Source organism: Panicum virgatum, chromosome 2K, assembly GCF_016808335.1.
Source record: "Panicum virgatum strain AP13 chromosome 2K, P.virgatum_v5, whole genome shotgun sequence".
NCBI lineage: Eukaryota > Viridiplantae > Streptophyta > Magnoliopsida > Poales > Poaceae > Panicum > Panicum virgatum.
In genome coordinates this window covers 9,164,148-9,182,363 of record NC_053137.1, presented here as the reverse complement: position 1 = coordinate 9,182,363, position 18,216 = coordinate 9,164,148, and the positions used below count along the sequence as shown (strand labels likewise).

General features: G+C 45.9%; 2 protein-coding genes across 2 annotated transcripts; both read left to right on the top strand.

Moving 5' to 3' along the window:
• Positions 1-458: 458 nt before the first annotated feature.
• On the top strand, positions 459-3,844 carry LOC120695048. Its single transcript, XM_039978370.1, has 4 exons — positions 459-925; positions 1,482-2,209; positions 2,843-2,937; positions 3,419-3,844. Exons 1-3 carry the CDS (start codon positions 555-557, stop codon positions 2,896-2,898), a joined length of 1,155 nt encoding a protein of 384 aa, XP_039834304.1. The 5' UTR covers positions 459-554; the 3' UTR covers positions 2,899-2,937; positions 3,419-3,844.
• A 6,668-nt stretch (positions 3,845-10,512) lies between these two features.
• Positions 10,513-16,673, top strand: LOC120695047. Its single transcript, XM_039978369.1, has 4 exons — positions 10,513-13,816; positions 14,414-14,577; positions 14,761-14,889; positions 16,146-16,673. The coding sequence occupies exons 1-4, from the start codon at positions 10,513-10,515 to the stop codon at positions 16,671-16,673; spliced, it is 4,125 nt and encodes a 1,374-aa protein (XP_039834303.1).
• The last annotated feature ends 1,543 nt before the right edge of the window (positions 16,674-18,216 follow it).

Sequence of the window (18,216 nt, the reverse complement as noted above, 5' to 3'; positions counted from 1 at the left end):
GGTTGCTAGCTCGTACAGTAAGTAAGATCATGAGAACACAAATTTGGAGTTATTATTTCGTCCAATGCTGAATTCAACGCATAAGTACAGCATTAACGTACATGCTCGATTTTTCCCTTCAGGTCTGTTATTTATGTAAATATATAGTGAAAAAATTGGATATGTACCATTAAAAGATCTAAATATATTTAACTTTGGGATCTTTTAAATTTTAATGGTACAGATTTAAATTTCCCATATATACTCGCTCACTTGTAGGTAGGGGTGGTAAAGAGCCCAATATTTTGAATTAGAAAATCTAAGGACCGGCTCTAAAAGGACGGGACTCTAATCTTATATAATTTTGAAATTAAATAATTTAAAAACTTTGTTAGGTTGTAAAGAGGCCACTAGAACTATGACCCATTACCACCCGTACTTCTTCTTCTAGGGTTAAGCTGTTTCGCAGATCCCACCCATTTCCCACCCGGCCGCCGCTCCACACCCTCGCTCGTCTCGCCCCGACCAAACCCTAGCTCCGCCGCCCGCCGCCGGGCACCGACGAAGCGAGCGGCATGGCGCTGATGGAGGAGCTCGTCGAGGAGGTCCTGCTCCGCTTCCCGCCGACCGAGCCCGCGAGCCTTGTCCGCGCGGCCCTCGTCTGCAAGCCCTGGTGCCGCCTCATCTCCGGCCGCCGCTTCCACCGCCGCTTCCGCGAGTTCCACCGCTCACCCACGGTGCTCGGCTTCCTCTGCCACGGCCTAGACAAGGGCGGGTACGCCTCCCGCTTCGTCCCCGCCTCCCCCGCCTGCCCGCCCCACGCCGACCTAGGGCGCTGGCACCGGCACACGCTCGAAGCCCGCCACGGCCGCGTCCTCCTCTGCGCCGCGGACGGAAGTCCGCACCTCAACGTCTGGGACCCCGTCACGGGCGAGCAACTCCCAGGGTTAACCTTACCGGTGGGAACCGGTCCGGTTTGACCGGTTACCGGTCAAACCGGTCCGGACCGGTTCCGGTTTCGGCCGGTACCCAACTGGCCAAAATTCAAAATTTAAATTTAAATTCAAAAAATGAAAAAATCCCAAAAAAATTCCTAAAAATACTTCAAGTTGTGATGAATCTAATGGTATCAAATTTTCTCAAAAATTCGTTCATTTAGTATAGTTTGCGAGGATTTAAAGTTAAATCAAAAAAGAAAAAGAAAAAAAATGGGCCGGGCCATTAAGGCCCACCAGTCAAACCGGTCAAACCGGCCATTAAACCTGTCAAATCGGTCGGTAAACCGGTCAAACCGGCCGGTAAACCGGTTGCATGGGAGTTTTTGAATTTGGATTTGAATTCAAACCGGTCAAACCGACCGGTAAAACCGGCCGGTCAAACCCGCCGGTAAACCGGTCGGAACCGGTTGCACGGGTTCTTTTGAATTTATTTGAATTTGGATTTGAATTCAACCGGTTCCGACCGGTAACCGGTCAAATCGGTCCGATAAACCGGAACCGGAGCCCGGTGGTTACCGGTCCGGAAATAAAACCCTGGTGGGAGCTGCCGCCGCTGCCGCTGCCGGCCGTTTGGAATTATTGGATGCCAGGTCGCTGGAACGCGGCAGTGCTCTGCGCGGCCAGCGGCGGCGCCTGCGACCACCTTCACTGCCGCGGTGCACCCTTCCTCGTCGTCTTTGTGGGCGACGACGCCGGGCAGATTTCCTTGTTCACCTACTCGCCGGAGGCTGGTTCATGGAGCGAGCCGATCTTTGCCGCTCCGGCCAGTGAGTACGGTGTCTATTCAGCGCCCACAGCCCTTGTGGGGAACTCACTCTACTTCATGATTTTTAGGGGAAATAGCATGCTCAGGTACGATTTGATCACACGGAAAACATCTGTTATTGATCACACACCTGCAAAGTATCATGATCCTACTGAGCCAATTATGATGGGGGACGGTGGGGTATTATTAGTCGCAGTCGAGAATTATAACAGTCTCTTCCTCTGGTCAATGGAGGAAAATCCCAACGGAGACATAGTATGGGCACAAATCAGAGTAATTGAGCTCAAGAAGTTGCTCCCTGTCGATGTTATTAATCATTGTGGTTTTGGTTTCATCCATGGCGTTGGAATCCTCGTGGGCACAAATAACGGGTTATTAATCATTGATCTAAAGTCTGATAAGGTGAAAATGGTATGCGAGGGCAACATCTACGGTGCTGTTCCCTACATGAGCTTCTACATTCCAGGTGCCACTTTGCTTGGTTGTTTGTGATTTCCCAAATTTTAGAACTTGGAAATTAGCAGTTAGTGATATGAAAATCTGGGCAGTATCACCGGAGTGTATATGTTCACTGAGTCTATGAAAGTATGATAGATGTATAACTCTGCTACTTTTGCTTTTTATTTTGATTCTTGACACTAGCTACACTTGTCTAGGAATTTATTCATCTATTATACATCCTATGGTAGACATATGATGGTGTCTTCATCAATTTAGGCTAAAAATACCTACTAGTAAAGTGAAGTCATTAATTAATTTGCCCTCCAGATGCTTGCTTGTGCCTGTGCTTATTGCTCTACATTTATTGCTTCTGATCAGTTACATTACTTAAAAATATGGAAGACACGGATGATGATACTTGTGTTAATAAACAAAGAGATATTTTCCTCAGGAGGTTTGACTCTATCTTTCTCTGAAGGATTTGTGCAAGTTTAGCTGTTAACAGGTGGAGCGGTCGGTAATTAATGGTGCTTAGTTGCCTATTTAGTAGAAACTTGTAGAAACATGTGTTTGGTTGGTGAGTAGCGAAATGTTCACTGATGGCATACCCGTTCCACAAACAGCAGATCTTATTGTCAATGTTTATGCTTTTCTGCAGCACTGGAATCGGTTGCTGCAGTTGAGGGGCCAGGAGCTGCTGCTTCAATTGCATGAAATGAAAAACCAGAGCTGCAGGGGCAATTGGGCAATGGGGTATGTTCTTAAAAATAAAGAATCAAGTGTGGCTACATGCTGGGTGAAAATGGGAATTCATGCTGAGTGTGAACCGTCGGGAGCCATCTTCATATTTATGATATTGACTCTTGACTGTTTCCGGTTTACGAAAAACATAGAACTTGTCAATTTCAAATGTTTTGCAATCAAATAGTAACTTCCATTTAATAGTTCATTTTATAGATATGGAAAATCACATACTGTCGGCCATTTTGTATCTGTACGCTTGTTTGGTTTTAGTGGATTGTGAATGTAATTTGAAGAGTCTTGAAATTTCTATAGTCCTAGTCTACATGTTGGAAAGAATGGTTCAGGGCTTGAGGCCACAGTCTTCAGTTGTTTCTGTTTGCTATGGTTTCTCACATGTGCACAACTCTGCCATGTATATGAGACCTGAAGCACCAAGACGAATTGAGTCCCGAACATCAGTCTAAACTAAATGCTGAATGCTGATTTGCAGAGTCGCACATCACCAGGGGGCCATGGGGAACACTCTTGTCAACGTGTGGTCCAACGAAATCTTCAAACACCAGTTCACTTGTGAGGATGTGGAGTTTCGGCCCATTCAGTTACTGCAATCGAAATCTTCAGGCTGAGCTGCTGAGGCAGTAGCAGAGAAGAAGAGTTGGTGGTGCTGGTCCTACAATAATCCTACGCCAGCGCACGGCTCATTGGAAACTTGAACAACTTGTCTGTTCTACAGCTGATCATGTAACGTTTTTCGCCTTGTCCCAGCACTAACTTTTGCCACTCAACCATCAGGATCAGCTCAATGACTTGTATCTTCCTTATGACCATCTGTAATTCATACCTTCATGGATCATGATGAATTTGAGAAATCTAGTTCATTCCAAAGAGTGCCCGCAATCAGGGATTCTTGAATGGATGGGTTGTGTCAAGTGCCATCTGAACCTGAGTATGCTAGAGTAAGCGGAACCCCATTCGAAACCTTTCTCTGCATGTCAGTAGTCAGTCAGGTCTCTGTCAAAACAAATCCCAGCGAAGAAGATCGAACACCCAGAGCACGAGGAAGAAGCTCGTGTGCTTGTGGTCTTTGTGTGCGGCGTGCACATGCAGCTACCAACAATTTGATGAAACCAGTAGTATCCATGGCCGCCAGGATCTCTGCCTTGCAGGCGCATGACACATGCACTGGGCAAATTCTTTTCAATTTCTTACCCTTAAAAAGCACTTTCAAAAGAAAAAAAACATCAGTTACATTGCAGCATTTTCTATTTCAGAAGTTTGAACCATCGCTGATGTGTTGCTGGCACAGTACCGATGGATAGACTGAACTAATTGAATCCTGAAGTGCAATTTTGTGGTCAGTCAGACTTGGACACCATCAGACAGTAGGGTTCATCAACCTGTCAGGGAACTTCTGAAGGTACCAACCGATGGAATGGACTGAATTAACTGAGGAACGAGCAATTTTGGCATCTATTAAACTTGGACATCATCAGACAGTAGAATTGCCGAATTGGACATCCTCTTTTAGTCCTTCTTTTGCCTTAATCGTCATTTCAGTCACATCGCTTCTACCAGCAGTGCTGTATTTTGGGTTTCAGAGGTTTGAACCATCACCCATGCGTTGCAGGCCGGCACGGATGGAATGGACAGGAGGACATGGAGTCCGTACTGGGAGCAATTTTGGGGTCATCAGAGTTTGGACACCATCAGCATCAGGCAGCAGAGTTCCTCAACCTGTCAGGCAACACCTGAAGATTTTCAATATATGCTGCCAAGCATCATTGCAGCAGGAATGCAGGACAAAACACATCGTGCGTAGTATCGATCCCGAAGTTATTCGTCTACATTTTTTTGAGGGGGGATTATTCGTCTATATCACCAGCAACATAATGATTCGATAAAATTAAGTACTAGATCATTCGGTTTTACTTTTTTTTCCCTTTCATTCCAGCTTATGAAGAATTAAGTTAGCATTGCATGCAAGGCTTGTTGCCCTTTTTTTTGTTACTAATAGAAGATGTTAATATTTGCTTGAAGCGTTGCATTTGTCCAAAAAAATTTGCCATGTGGCCAGGGGAGAATGTGAACCTCTAGTCAAGTACTACAAGCTGGCTATATCATGAATGCAAAACACTGAAATTATTCTACCTGAAACTATACTACGAGCTCTCACATGCAAATCGTGAGAACACTCTGAATTTAATGAGGCGCTGCTGCCTCTCAGACTTGGGCATAATTTGCATCTTCAAAATTTAGGCACAAGTCCCTGCAGATCTCCTTCGACCCCATCTTGCATCAGCATTGCTGACATTCAACATCCAGTGGAGCAGAGAAATCATAGCAGTCGCCATTGTTGCCTGATGCACCAGTCCGTCAGTTAGATATATTCAGGTATGTGACTAGTTCTACTGCTGCCTCCTACCGGGCATCAAATGCAAACCAAGGGAGAGATGGAGGAGAGACTCACTCCGGACCCTTCATCGCCCTTCTCCGGCGAGCGGCCATGAACAGAGTCCGCCATCAGTGACTCGCGAGGACGACGAAAAGCATCTCCTTATGTTGCAAGGGTAGCCTGACAATGGCATGGAGCCGCACGAGCAGCTGCATCTCCGTAGGATCCTCCGTTCGTGGGATGCGGTGGATACAGCAGGAAGGCGCATGAGCTCGTCGACGCTCGGCGGCGGCGAGGATCGACGACGGCAGCAGAAAGTAAATGGGTGGCACACTGGTGAACGAATATGGATAAGCTTGGATTTCTGACGGTGAAGCAGTGGGGATCATGGATCTGATGATAAAAAGAACTTGTGTCGCATTGCAGCATTTTGTATTTCAGAAGTTTGAACCGGATTCCAGAAGTTTGAACCGACGGGATGGATGAACTTTGGGGTCTCTCACACTTGGACATCATCAGACAATAGGGTTCATCAACCTGTCAGTGTCAGCCAACTCCTGAAGATATCCACCTATGGTTCGTCAACCTGTCAGTACGTTGTCAGTGTCGCGGTGTCATCTCCATCCATAAAAGAACCCAATTCTCGCTTCTCGAGAAGTCAAACAATTTCAAATTTACACGTTAGTTGAGAGTATGCCCTTTTCGTTGAAGCTAGTTCCAAAGTCTAGAAAATCGCCAAAACTGGTGGGGGGAAAACACCGGCTTCTAGAATTCACCAATCCAATGTGGCATATTCTCACATTCTGCAAAACAAGTTTGACGCACTGGACTCGCTGAAATAATTAATTAGTTTAGAACACGAAATGGACATCACTAGCTCCCTTGTCTTATATTGTCTTTTACTAGGAAACTTTGGGTTAGGGAATAGTAGTATTCAAAACTAGTAAAGACTTTGATCCCTCCTGCCTCTGCACAATAGAGGTGTAGAAAACCGAGCAATAATTAATGATTCGCATTATACTTCCTCCATTTTAAAACATACTACTCTCTTAGTCCCAAAATAAGTGCGGTTTTAGTTTTGTGCTAAGTCAACCCGTCTGAAGTTTGACCAAATTTAAAAAACTATCAATGTTATATACCAAATAAGTATACTTAGGTTCCAAGAAACATATATTCATAGTATGCCTATACGTTATCTCATAAATACGATAATCTTATCTACATATTTGTGCAAAACTGAATATAGTTTGACTAAGGATAAAGTTAAAAATGCAGCTATTTTTGGGATAGACGGTGGGAGTAATCTAGTATTTGTGTTATAAAACTATATTTCACAACCAATTTAATAATACTAATTTTGTGTTGTAGATGTCGAAATACGAAATGAAAACCAGTATTATTTGATCGTCGATCTATGCGGAGCCCTTAACCTGTTACCAATGAGAACACCAACAACCAATACTTGAGGTCTAGAGGATCGTGTATAGTAGTGGGGATCAATCACAGTAGCTAGGGTCCAGAGTTTCAGTCTGTACTCCGAGACGGGACCAAACCCATAAATTCTAGTAGCTAGGGTCCCTGCCCATTCTTGATCATTTGCAGACTGCTCACCGGTCAAGGGCCGGCTTTATTGGTCCTGGGTAGAATTGCCAATTCCGTTTCATGACCAATTTACTTCCATCAGCATCGCTCTAGAACATGAGTATAGAAAATTCCGTTGCATGACCGATTTACTTCCATCAACATCGCTCTAGAGGGCAACCACAATGTTGGGGAAAAGTAGTTCATAGTGAATTAAATAATCTGTACCAGGTGACTGATATATTGTGAGGGTAGTCAATTGGGAAGAAATAGCAAAAGCCAACCATAGCGCTATGGCCTGGCCATATGACAATAAAAACTATTACTTTTACTGTACATCTGACACCGTCCGTCCGTGCGCCTGCCTCGCCTGGCGTCCGCGCGCCTCGCGAGTGGCCGCGCCGGATACATTGAGGGACCCACCGCTATGGATTGGATGACCGGATATGTGGCCTGTAACTTAACTATTATCACCTGCTGTGGGACCTGCCTCTATGGACTACTTCTGCTTGATACACTGTGGTTGCTCTGAATATACAAACGACCAGAGTAAGTCTCTCCAGCCATTTGTTCTCGCTCACGCAGCACGACATGAAGTAAGAGTCAGTAGCTAGTACAGCTCAGGGGCCCATAAAAAGGACTCCTTGGCCATGTTAGTTCATTGAATTGGAAGCTCTCTTGCTCTGATATCAGGCCAATATCTGCATCCATGGATACCACCATTACCACTCTTGGTACCGGTGCCCTCTACATGTTAGTCATATTATTAATTCTTTCTTTGCAAGGATCACCTGTGGGAGCTACCGATGTGATCACAGCGACGCAGCCACTCTCAGGGAAACAGAAGTTGGTCTCCCAGGGTGGCAAGTTCGCTCTGGGGTTTTACCAGCCAGGTAGCTAACTTCATCCAATATCCCGTCTGAGTTGAATGTATATGTGAATGGGCAGTCTTTTTCCTTTTCTTCTTATAATGTTCTGTTTTTTTGTTGTTAGACAAAAAATCTAATGAATTATTCAATATGTGAAGGATTTTTCTTGATTTTTGTTATGTGTAATGAATCACAATTAAAATTTACTTTTTATGTATCTTTCCGGAGGCATATATTATATTATTAATCCATTAACAAAGAGAAAAGGCGGCAAACATATTATAGTGGTTCACTTATATAATAGATAGTAAACACTACTACAAAAACGATTTTTAGGGGTGGGTAAAAACGAATTTGTAGGGATGGATGCAATTTCCGCCCCTAGTTTTCGCCGCTAAAAATACCTTTTTTCAGGGGCGGGTAACGCGTCCGCCCTTGAAAAACCATTTCTAGGGGCGGGAGGAGGAGGGACAGGCGGAGGGGCATGGCTAGGCTCGTCATCCTTGCACAGCGGCGAGATAGGAGGGGAAGGGATTGGAGGGAGAGAGAAGGGGAGAGGAATAGAGGATTGGAGGGAAAGAGAAGTAACCAAGGAAAAGATAAACAACAGGCAGGTGGCGGAGCGCGTGGGGAGCCTCACGTGGCATGTGATTGGCGGAGGGTGAGGGGGGTGGATTGATAGCATGTGATTGGAGGAGGGTGGGGTGGGGGGTGGATTGATGACATGGATGCCGTCGTTATGGGGTTGATTTTTAGGGGCGGGTGACGCCCCCACCCGCCTCTACAAATAATTTTTTTATTCTGAAATTTTGTTTAAATGAAAACATTTAGCAAAACACATACAAAGAAAGTAAAATTTTTGCCATAAGCCTATTATGACATGTAGAATTTAAAAAATAACAAAAACTAGATTTCAGCATATATAATGGTTAAGAGTGTGAAACCATAATGTATAACTCATTCACTCTACTATCTCATACAACTCAAGACTTACTTTGTGCTTTCCACACTCATAATCATTATATACACTGAATTATACTTTTGATATTTTTTCTTGTTCTATAGATCAAAATAGACCTATGGTAAAATTTTTACTTTTTTTTATGTGTTTTGCTATATTTTTTGAATTAAATAAATTTCCAAAATAAATCTGAAAATCATTTTTAGGGGCGGGTGAGGGGATGACCCGCCCCTAAAAATGCCATTTGTAGGGGCGGGTCACCCCCTCACCCGCCCCTACAAATGGGTCCATTTTTAGGGGCGGGTGAGGGGGTGACCCGCCCAAAAATGTATTTTTAGAGACATGTCGGTTGCTACAGTAACTGTGCATCATTTGTAGGAACGAGTGACTTTTTTTGTCCGCCCCTAAAAAAATTTGAAGCGTTGCTGCAAATCGTTTTTGTAGTAGTGAAAACTTACGAATGTCAGAGTTGTGAAATGAATAACTATATCTTCAAATCTATTACAATATTACTAATTAAGTGCCGGGGAGCGGGGATGTATAGGGAGTTTATGCAGTATGGGATTAAGCTGTTGCGCATTGGTTATGGCTATAAAATACAGAATAGAAGCGATGGATTTACTATGACAATTTAGTTCAACAATGAAATTGGTCGACTTCTAAAGCCGACGGTGACATTATAACCATTTATTCTTAGGGTAACCACCACAGGAGCCTCCAACACTACCATCATTGCTGTGCTCCTGAACACCGGCAACCTTGTTCTTGCACATGCATCCAACACCACAAATTTTGTATGGCAAAGCTTCAATCACCTCACAGACACCCAGCTTCCTGCAATGAAGTTTGGACGCAACAAGATCACCGCGTGAGCGACCGCCTTGTCTCATGGAGAGACCACACGGACCCTTCGCCGGGCATCTTCTCAGCCGTGATGAACCCAAAAGTAGCAGCACAATACTTGTTAGTTTGGAACAACTCTTAACCCTACTTCACACCGGGCAAATTCAACCCCCAGACAGGCGCATTTGACGGCATACCGTCGATGACGGTGATGTCACGGCCGAACTCGGTGTACACCTACGAGTATGTCGACAATGACGAGGAGGAGTACTTCTTGCTCACGGTTAAGGACGACAACATCTTCCTCCGTACCGTGGTTGACCCATTCGGCCAGCAGAAGGGGATGATCTGGATGGAGGAGAGGCAAGACTGGATGCTATACTGTCACAACCGTGGAGAAGGCGTATACTGAGGAGATTAGGCGTAGACAGAAAATACGTTTTGTACTGAGGTTGGCACGGCCTGCGTGCCGAGGGGTGTGCGTGAGTTTGGCTTTATAAGCCAGGGAAAAGAGAAAAACTGTAACAACATTTTTATCCCCAAAATCGAAAAGGAAAGGTGACCTCGTCCCGATCCATTTCGCTCTGCGTTTGATTCCCTTCGTCTATCTCACGCCGGCGATTTCGATCGGTTGGCCACGGGTGTGACATTTGGTATCAGATTCAGGTATCTATCCGGTGATCCGCTTCTTTGGACGCCGATTCCCTTTCCGATTCGCTTTTCTTCGCCCACGATTCCGCTCCGATCTGATCCGCCTCACCGGCGATCTGGACCAGCTCCGTCGTGCGTCAATCGACCACGGCATCCACGCCAACCGCCGGTTAGCCATTCCGGCGCCGTCGCCCACTAATTTCCACGCCGCTTAGGTCAGTAGTGCGGGATCGTCCAACACGGCGCCACCCAAACCATCCGTGCAGACGAAGTTCATCCTCGACGCCATGGCTGAGGATGCGGAGAAGGAAGGGGCCAAGCTGGATCAGATCCTCGACAGTATTGATATGCTCTTCACGCGGGTCACGGACATCGGCCTCACCCAACAGAAGATGCGGGCTCAGTTGGATCTCAACACTCAAGCGGTAGATATGCAGACTGCCGAGCAAAAGATCATGGCCAAGCAGATTGCTGAAGCCGGACAAGCCATCGCCCAACTCAGGATCGATCAGATGAGTTCTCGGGAAACTCCATCTTCAGACAGTGATTCCATTTCCTCTGCCTGTACTACACCAGAACCATCACGGCGTCAGCGACCTCGAGGTGAGACTCATCGCATTACCACCCGCGATCCTATACCTCGCTATTCTATGCCCAAAATGTCTTGCCCCCGTTTCAATGGTGATAACCCAGTTGTATGGAAGGATAAGTGTTTGGATTACTTCAAGTTATTCGATATTCCAGAGCACATGTGGTTTACAGTTGCATCTATGAATTTTGATGAACCTGCTGCTCAATGGTTGCAAGTATACAAAAAGCAACATAAGTCTACCTCTTGGTTGAAGTTTGTCCTTCCTGTTGAACAGAAATTTGGTAGAGATAACTATAGGAAGGCAGTCATTGACTTGTTGGAGTTACAACAATCTGGTACTGTGGAAGAATACTATGCAGCTTTTCAGTCTTTACAGTTCCAAATATGCATGTACAATCCAGAATATGGGGAGGTTTTCTTCACTTCTCAGTTTATTAATGGGTTAAGAGAGGATATTCGTTATGCGGTTCAAGCTCAAGTTCCTGATGATGTTGACCGAGCATATCTGTTAGCCAAAATTCAGCAGAAAATCTTGGATAGAAGCAAGAGCAAGTCTCAAAGGACAGGGTTCAGAGATCATAAGCCCCAACAAGCCAACACGACATTATGGAAGGAGAGACAGTTAAGAGACTACAGGAAGGCCAATGGGCTGTGTTTCCACTGTGGAGAGAAATTTGAACCTGGCCATCTGGAGGTTTGTACTAAGAAAACAAAAGCCCAACTCAATGCCTTAGTGGTGAATGATCTTGATCAGCCATTGCCGGAGGAAACTTTAAATGCCTTGGAAACTGAAGATGTTCTCACTGAAGAGTTTGGGTACTTATCTCTCCATGCGTTGTCTAGTGTTGAAGCTGCTAATTGCATGAAACTGAGAGCCAAAGTAAAGAACAAGGTGATGCTTATCCTGGTTGATAGTGGCAGTTCTCATTCTTTTGTTAGTGCTGATTTTGTGTCCCAAGTTGGCTTATCTATGCAAAATGTGGGCACCAAAAAAGTTAAGTTGGCTAATGGACAGATTCTTTTGTCTGATAAAATGGTTCCTAATATGGAGTGGTGGTGCCAGGGAAACACTATGTCTATGGATATGAGGGTTCTGGAATTGGGGACTTATGATGCAATATTGGGCTATGATTGGCTCAAGAAATACAGCCCAATGAACTGTGACTGGGAACATAACACTTTGGAGTTTGTGGTTGCAGGCAAGACAATTAAATTGAAGGGGCAGTCTTCCCCAGAGCAACAAGTCTTACCAATCAATGCACTGCAATTATGGAAATGTGCCAAGAGCAATGACATATGGGCCTATGCAATACTGGAAGCCTCCCAGCCAAAACAATTACAACCAATTCCTGATTCTATACAGGAAATCCTGCTGCAATATCAAGATCTATTTAAAGAACCCAAGCAATTGCCACCATCCAGGGTATATGATCATGCAATTCCTCTTCAACCAGGGTCAATACCAGTCAACTGCAGACCTTATAAGTACTCTCCACAACACAAAACAGAGATAGAAAAGCAAGTACAAGAACTGTTGCAAGCTGGGCTGATATCTCACAGCACTAGCCCTTTTGCATCACCTGTGCTATTAGTCAAAAAGAAAGATGGGACATGGAGATTTTGTGTGGACTATAGAAGACTGAATGCCATGACTATCAAAAACAGATTCCCTATGCCTATCATAGATGAAATATTGGATGAGCTTGCAGGAGCAAAATATTTCACAAAGTTGGACATGAGATCAGGATATCATCAAGTCAGGATGCTGTTGGGAGATGAGTTTAAAACAGCATTCAAGACCCACCAGGGACACTATCAATTCAAGGTCATCCCATTTGGGCTGACAAATGCCCCATCTACTTTCCAGTGTCTTATGAATGAGCTGTTACAGCCATTTTTGAGGAAGTTTGTTTTGGTTTTTCTTGATGATATATTAATATATAGTCCCACACTGGAGTTACATGAAAAGCATGTCCAACAGGTGTTGGACACACTCAGGGCCAACCACTTGTTCCTGAAACTCAGCAAGTGTTCTTTTGCTCAACACAGCTTGGAATATCTGGGTCATATCATTTCAGTAGATGGAGTTGCAACTGACCCCTCTAAGACAGCAGCTATGCTCAAATGGCCCAAACCAACAACAGTAACAGAACTGAGAGGGTTCTTGGGACTCACTGGTTACTACAGAAAATTTGTGAGAAATTATGGCATTATAGCAAAACCATTGACTCAACTACTCAAGAAGAAGAACTTTGGCTGGAATGACCAGGCTGACAAAGCTTTCATCACACTTAAGTCGGCCATGATGTGCACACCAGTATTGGCTTTACCAAACTTCACTGAACCTTTCACCATAGAGACAGATGCATGTGGAGATGGTATAGGGGCAGTCTTGATGCAAAAGGGACAACCCATAGCATTCCTTAGTAAAGCTTTGGGTGATAAACATCAGCACCTCTCAATTTATGAAAAGGAGTTCTTGGCTTTAATCATGGCAGTAGAAAGATGGAGGCCCTATTTACAACATCAAGAGTTCATCATTAAAACTGACCACAAATCTCTGGCTTATTTAAATGACCAGACCTTGCATTCTGAGATGCAGCGCAAAGCAATGGCAAGAATGATGGGGTTGAAATTCAAAATACTGTACAACAAGGGCTCTAATAATGTAGCTGCTGATGCTCTCTCCAGAGTGGCTCATCTTATGACAGTCCAGAGTGTAGCTGAAGCTAAACCCATATGGGTGCAGGAGGTGCTAAACTCTTATGTAACCGATCCCCATGCTCAGTCTTTGTTGACACAGCTGGCTATTACCAGTCCTGATTCTGCTGGATTTGTGTTGGACAAAGGACTCATCAAGTACAAGGAAAGAATCTGGGTGGGTGCCAATTCTGCATTACAGACCAAGCTGATCAATGCATTCCATGCAAGTGCCATTGGGGGACACTCTGGATCTCAAGCCACTTACCAACGTCTGAAGCAGCTCTTCACATGGAAAGGCATGAAACAACACGTGGAAAGTTTTGTCCAACAATGCCTCATTTGCCAGAAGGCCAAACATACTAACACTCATCCATTTGGGTTACTCCAACCTCTCCCAATTCCATCTCAAGCCTGGCAGGATATTTCAATGGATTTTGTCGAGGGCCTTCCAAAGTCTGACGGCTATAGTGTCATTGTGGTGGTGGTGGACAGGTTAACTAAATATGCGCACTTCTTACCAACCAAGCACCCTTACACTGCTTCCATGATTGCCAAACTATTTCTGGACACTATAGTCAAACTGCATGGACTTCCAAAAACTATTGTATCTGATAGAGATCCAATATTCCTAAGTAACTTCTGGAAAGAGCTATTCAGAATCTATCAAGTGAAGCTGGCCATGAGTACTGCATATCATCCACAGTCAGATGGACAAATAGAACGAGTAAATCAGTGCTTGGAAATGTATCTGAGGTGTGTAATTCATGATTCTCCAAGACAGTGGAAAACATGGCTCCCTCTTGCTGAGTTATGGTACAATTCCTCATATCACTCTTCTCTGGGTTGTTCACCTTTCAAAGCACTGTATGCTCATGAACCCAACTTGGTGTTAGCTCCTACATCCATTCCAAGCACCAATACTTCAGTGTCTGAGTTGGTTGAAGACAGGGCACTGCATTTTCAATCCCTGAAGCAGCACCTGTTAGCAGCTCAGAACAGGATGAAACTTCAAGCAGACAAGAAGCGCAGTCCAATGCAGTTTATGGTGGGGGAAAAGGTACTGCTTAAACTCCAACCGTATGCACAGACGTCTGTTGCCAATCGCCCATATCCCAAACTGTCTTTCAAATATTATGGACCATATGAAATTACAGAGTGTATCGGCTCCGTGGCTTATCGGCTGAAGCTGCCTGATGACAGTATCATTCATCCAGTCTTTCATATCTCTCAACTGAAACAGTTTCATGAGGATTATACACTAGTTTATGCTGAGCTACCTCGTGTTACTGATCTGGCACTCGCCAATACAAGTCCAGAAGCTGTGTTGGAACGTCGCTTAGTCAAGAGAGGTAATGCTTCCATTCCACAGGTAAAGGTGAAGTGGGCGGGTCTACACGAAGACTCCACAACGTGGGAAGACCTGTATGTGGTGAAGACGCGCTTTCCTTCAAGTTCTGTCTGGGGACAGCCACAAATCTCGGCGGGGGGGGGGGGGGGGGGGGGAGATGTCACAACCGTGGAGAAGGCGTATACTGAGGAGATTAGGCGTAGACAGAAAATACATTTTGTACTGAGGTTGGCACGGCCTGCGTGCCGAGGGGTGTGCGTGAGTTTGGCTTTATAAGCCAGGGAAAAGAGAAAAACTGTAACAACATTTTTATCCCCAAAATCGAAAAGGAAAGGTGACCTCGTCCCGATCCATTTCGCTCTGCGTTTGATTCCCTTCGTCTATCTCACGCCGGCGATTTCGATCAGTTGGCCACGGGTGTGACATATACTTTCTGGAGCCCAACGATATGTGCTCCGTCCATTCCGCTTGCGGGGCCTTCAGCTGGTGCGCTATGGACAACATCTATATGCAGCTGCCTCAAGGGATTCAGCGTGCGAAGCCCAACTGAGTGGAGCTCAGGAAATTACACGGGAGGCTGCACTAGGAACGTCGCATTGCCGTGCAGCTTGAATGGCGGCGGAGGCTCGACGATGCCGTCGATGAGTAGTAGACATGGGGAGGATAGATTCTACACTATCAACAATGTGAAGTTGCCTGATGGGTCGTCATCCCGGATCGTGCAAGCTGCTAGCATAAGTGTGTGTGAAGTAGCCTGCCTTAGCAACTGTTCTTGCTTGGCTTACTCTTACAATGGCACCTGCTCTCTATGGTACAGTGATTTGATGAACCTGCAAGAAGATCCTGAGATTCCTGACAACAAAGGGGATAGTATCTTCATCCGGCTTACTGCTTCTGAGGTCCCGCGCACCAAATCTACCAGAGGGCGAACAATAGGGGTTGCCGTTGGAGTCTCTGCACTCGCATTGGGTGTATGCCTTACGGCTGTTTTGTGTCTTCTTCGTAGGGGAAGGATCAATGGTTTACGAAACATTGACATGAACCTGATGGCTTACAGGTACAAAGATCTGCAGCTGATAACCAAGAACTTTTTAGATAAACTAGGCACAGGTTCCTTCGGCTCTGTGTTTAAAGGGGTCCTTCAGGATGGCACTATTGTGGCGATCAAGAAGCTCGAAGGTGTTCGCCACGGTGAGAAGCAGTTCCGGGCAGAGACGAGTACAATTGGAAAAATTCACCATGTAAACCTGATCTGATTGCTTGGGTTTTGCTCCAAGGGAGAGCACCGGCTGCTCGTCTACGAGTACATGCCACATGGTTCACTGGATGGGTGCCTGTTCAAGGCTAAATCTGATGATGCCCTGCCTTGGCACACGAGATACCAAATAGCTATTGGGGTTGCCAAAGGGTTAACTTACCTGCATGACAAGTGCAGGGATTGCATTATCCACTGTGACATCAAGCCACAAAACATATTGCTGGACGCATCCTTTGTCCCAAAAGTGTCAGATTTCGGACTAGCCAAGCTGCTGGGCCGGGATTTCAGCAGGGTCATGACGACAATGCGAGGAACCATCGGGTATCTGGCACCTGAATGGATAAGCGGCACGGCCATCACCACGAAAGCTGATGTGTTTCGCTACGGGATAATGCTCTTTGAGATCATCTCACACAAAAGAAACATAGAGCATGGTGGGGGTCGACGATGCACGGACAAGTTCTTCCCTATACTAGTTGCAGAAAAAATTCAGGAAGGAAATGTGTGGGCGCTGTTGGATGTGTTAAGAGTATATTTGGTAGTTTAGATATACGTATCGTAGACTGCCATATGTATTCCGGAGAGCTTTGCCCTCCAAGTCATGTACTCTCATATATACCAGCCGAGGCCTAAATGCAATATCATCCACAATATTATACACATCTCTATTCCCTCCCACATGGTATCACGAGATTAGGGTTCGGGATCCTAGGCTAAACCTTATGCTGCATGGTGCGCCTCTAGCGCGCCCCCTCGACCTCGTAGTGCGCCCCAGGGAGATCCCTCATGATCTCCCCGGGGCAGCGCCCCTCTCTGCGGCGGATCCAGTTAGTCCGCCACCCCCACAGCGTCAAACAGCAACAGATCGCGTCGTACCTCATCACCCGCCATGGAAGCCGTCGACGACAACTCCGTTACGTGCTGTCGTGGTGGCAGCCGCAGCCTCCTACAGCACCCGCGTCCTACCCGTGCCGCCATGGTGGCAGCAGGGGCTGCCGAGTGCTGCTTTCGCCCTTCACCGACGAACCTCCCTGGCGGCATCCCGCTTCACCTCGTCCCTCTATCGTCAGGCGCTGGATCTGCCGCCGCCTCCGGGCGGGATCCACCCTCCCCCTTTCAAGCCGCGGCTCACTGCCGGGTGCCGCCTCTGGTCGGGATCCCCTCCCTCGAGCCGCAGCTCGCCGCCCGCCCTGGCGAGATCCGCCGTCGTGCGCCACTAGATCCGCACCCTACCCGGCGGGTTCCGCCATCGCCCCGACGGGATCCGCCCCGCACCGCCACCCACGCCGCCGGCTGGACTGTCCCCGCCCTCTGATTCTTCTCTCTACCTCTCTGGTTTTTTAAGTCATGTACTCTCATATATACCAGCCGAGACCTCAATGCAATATTATCCACAACATTATACGCATCTCTATTCCCTCCCACAGGATGCTGACCAGAGAAGAGATGTCAACTTGGAGGAGCTCGAGAGGGCTTGCGTGGTTGCCTGTTGGTGCGTCCAGGAAGATGAGTCCTCTAGGCCGACCATGGGAGCAGTAATTCAGATGTTGGAAGGCCTCCTGCACGTTGCTACGCCACCAGTTCCAGATATCTTCAGGTTCTTGCTGAATCTGCGGACCAGTCATCAACACTCTTGGACAAGCTGGCTGCAGTGTAGTTACAAGGTACTTATGTACTTATGTTTATCAGGAAGACATTCTCGTATGTGATGAGTTTTTTCTTTATGCATGTACACCAGTAAAAAGGTTTCTCATAAAGTATAGTGCATTATTAATTGTGTTTTATTGATTTACTAGTCAAGGTTCTGGTACATATCAACCACACCACAACTTCCTTGTTTCCATGATCAGCATGTTCTCTGCTACAACCAGATGGTGTGCACAATAAATAGCAAGGCATGATGGATATGAACGTCTTCTCACAGGTTGTAGGAGAGTAAACACACAGATTGCACAGCAAGATAAATATGAAAATTACATCAAACAGAAAGTTGCATATCTTACAAAAGCAGAGCAAAACATAGTACGAGCACAGATAGCTTAGTAGAAGCTATTACATGCCTTGAAGAAGGCACAGTGTCGGTACCCTGT

What these genes read in the sequence shown, in the direction of transcription:
- LOC120695048 (XM_039978370.1), top strand. Translation starts at nt 555, where the DNA reads ATGGCGCTGATGGAGGAGCTCGTCGAGGAGGTCCTGCTCCGCTTCCCG. An exon ending in ACGGGCGAGCAACTCCCAGG is followed by an intron (nt 926 to 1,481) that starts GTTAACCTTACC and finishes CCGGAACCGGAG; the next exon opens with CCCGGTGGTTACCGGTCCGG. An exon ending in CATGAGCTTCTACATTCCAG is followed by an intron (nt 2,210 to 2,842) that starts GTGCCACTTTGC and finishes GCTTTTCTGCAG; the next exon opens with CACTGGAATCGGTTGCTGCA.
- LOC120695047 (XM_039978369.1), top strand. Translation starts at nt 10,513, where the DNA reads ATGGCTGAGGATGCGGAGAAGGAAGGGGCCAAGCTGGATCAGATCCTC. An exon ending in GCAGCTCTTCACATGGAAAG is followed by an intron (nt 13,817 to 14,413) that starts GCATGAAACAAC and finishes ACTTGGTGTTAG; the next exon opens with CTCCTACATCCATTCCAAGC. An exon ending in AGTTTATGGTGGGGGAAAAG is followed by an intron (nt 14,578 to 14,760) that starts GTACTGCTTAAA and finishes CAACTGAAACAG; the next exon opens with TTTCATGAGGATTATACACT.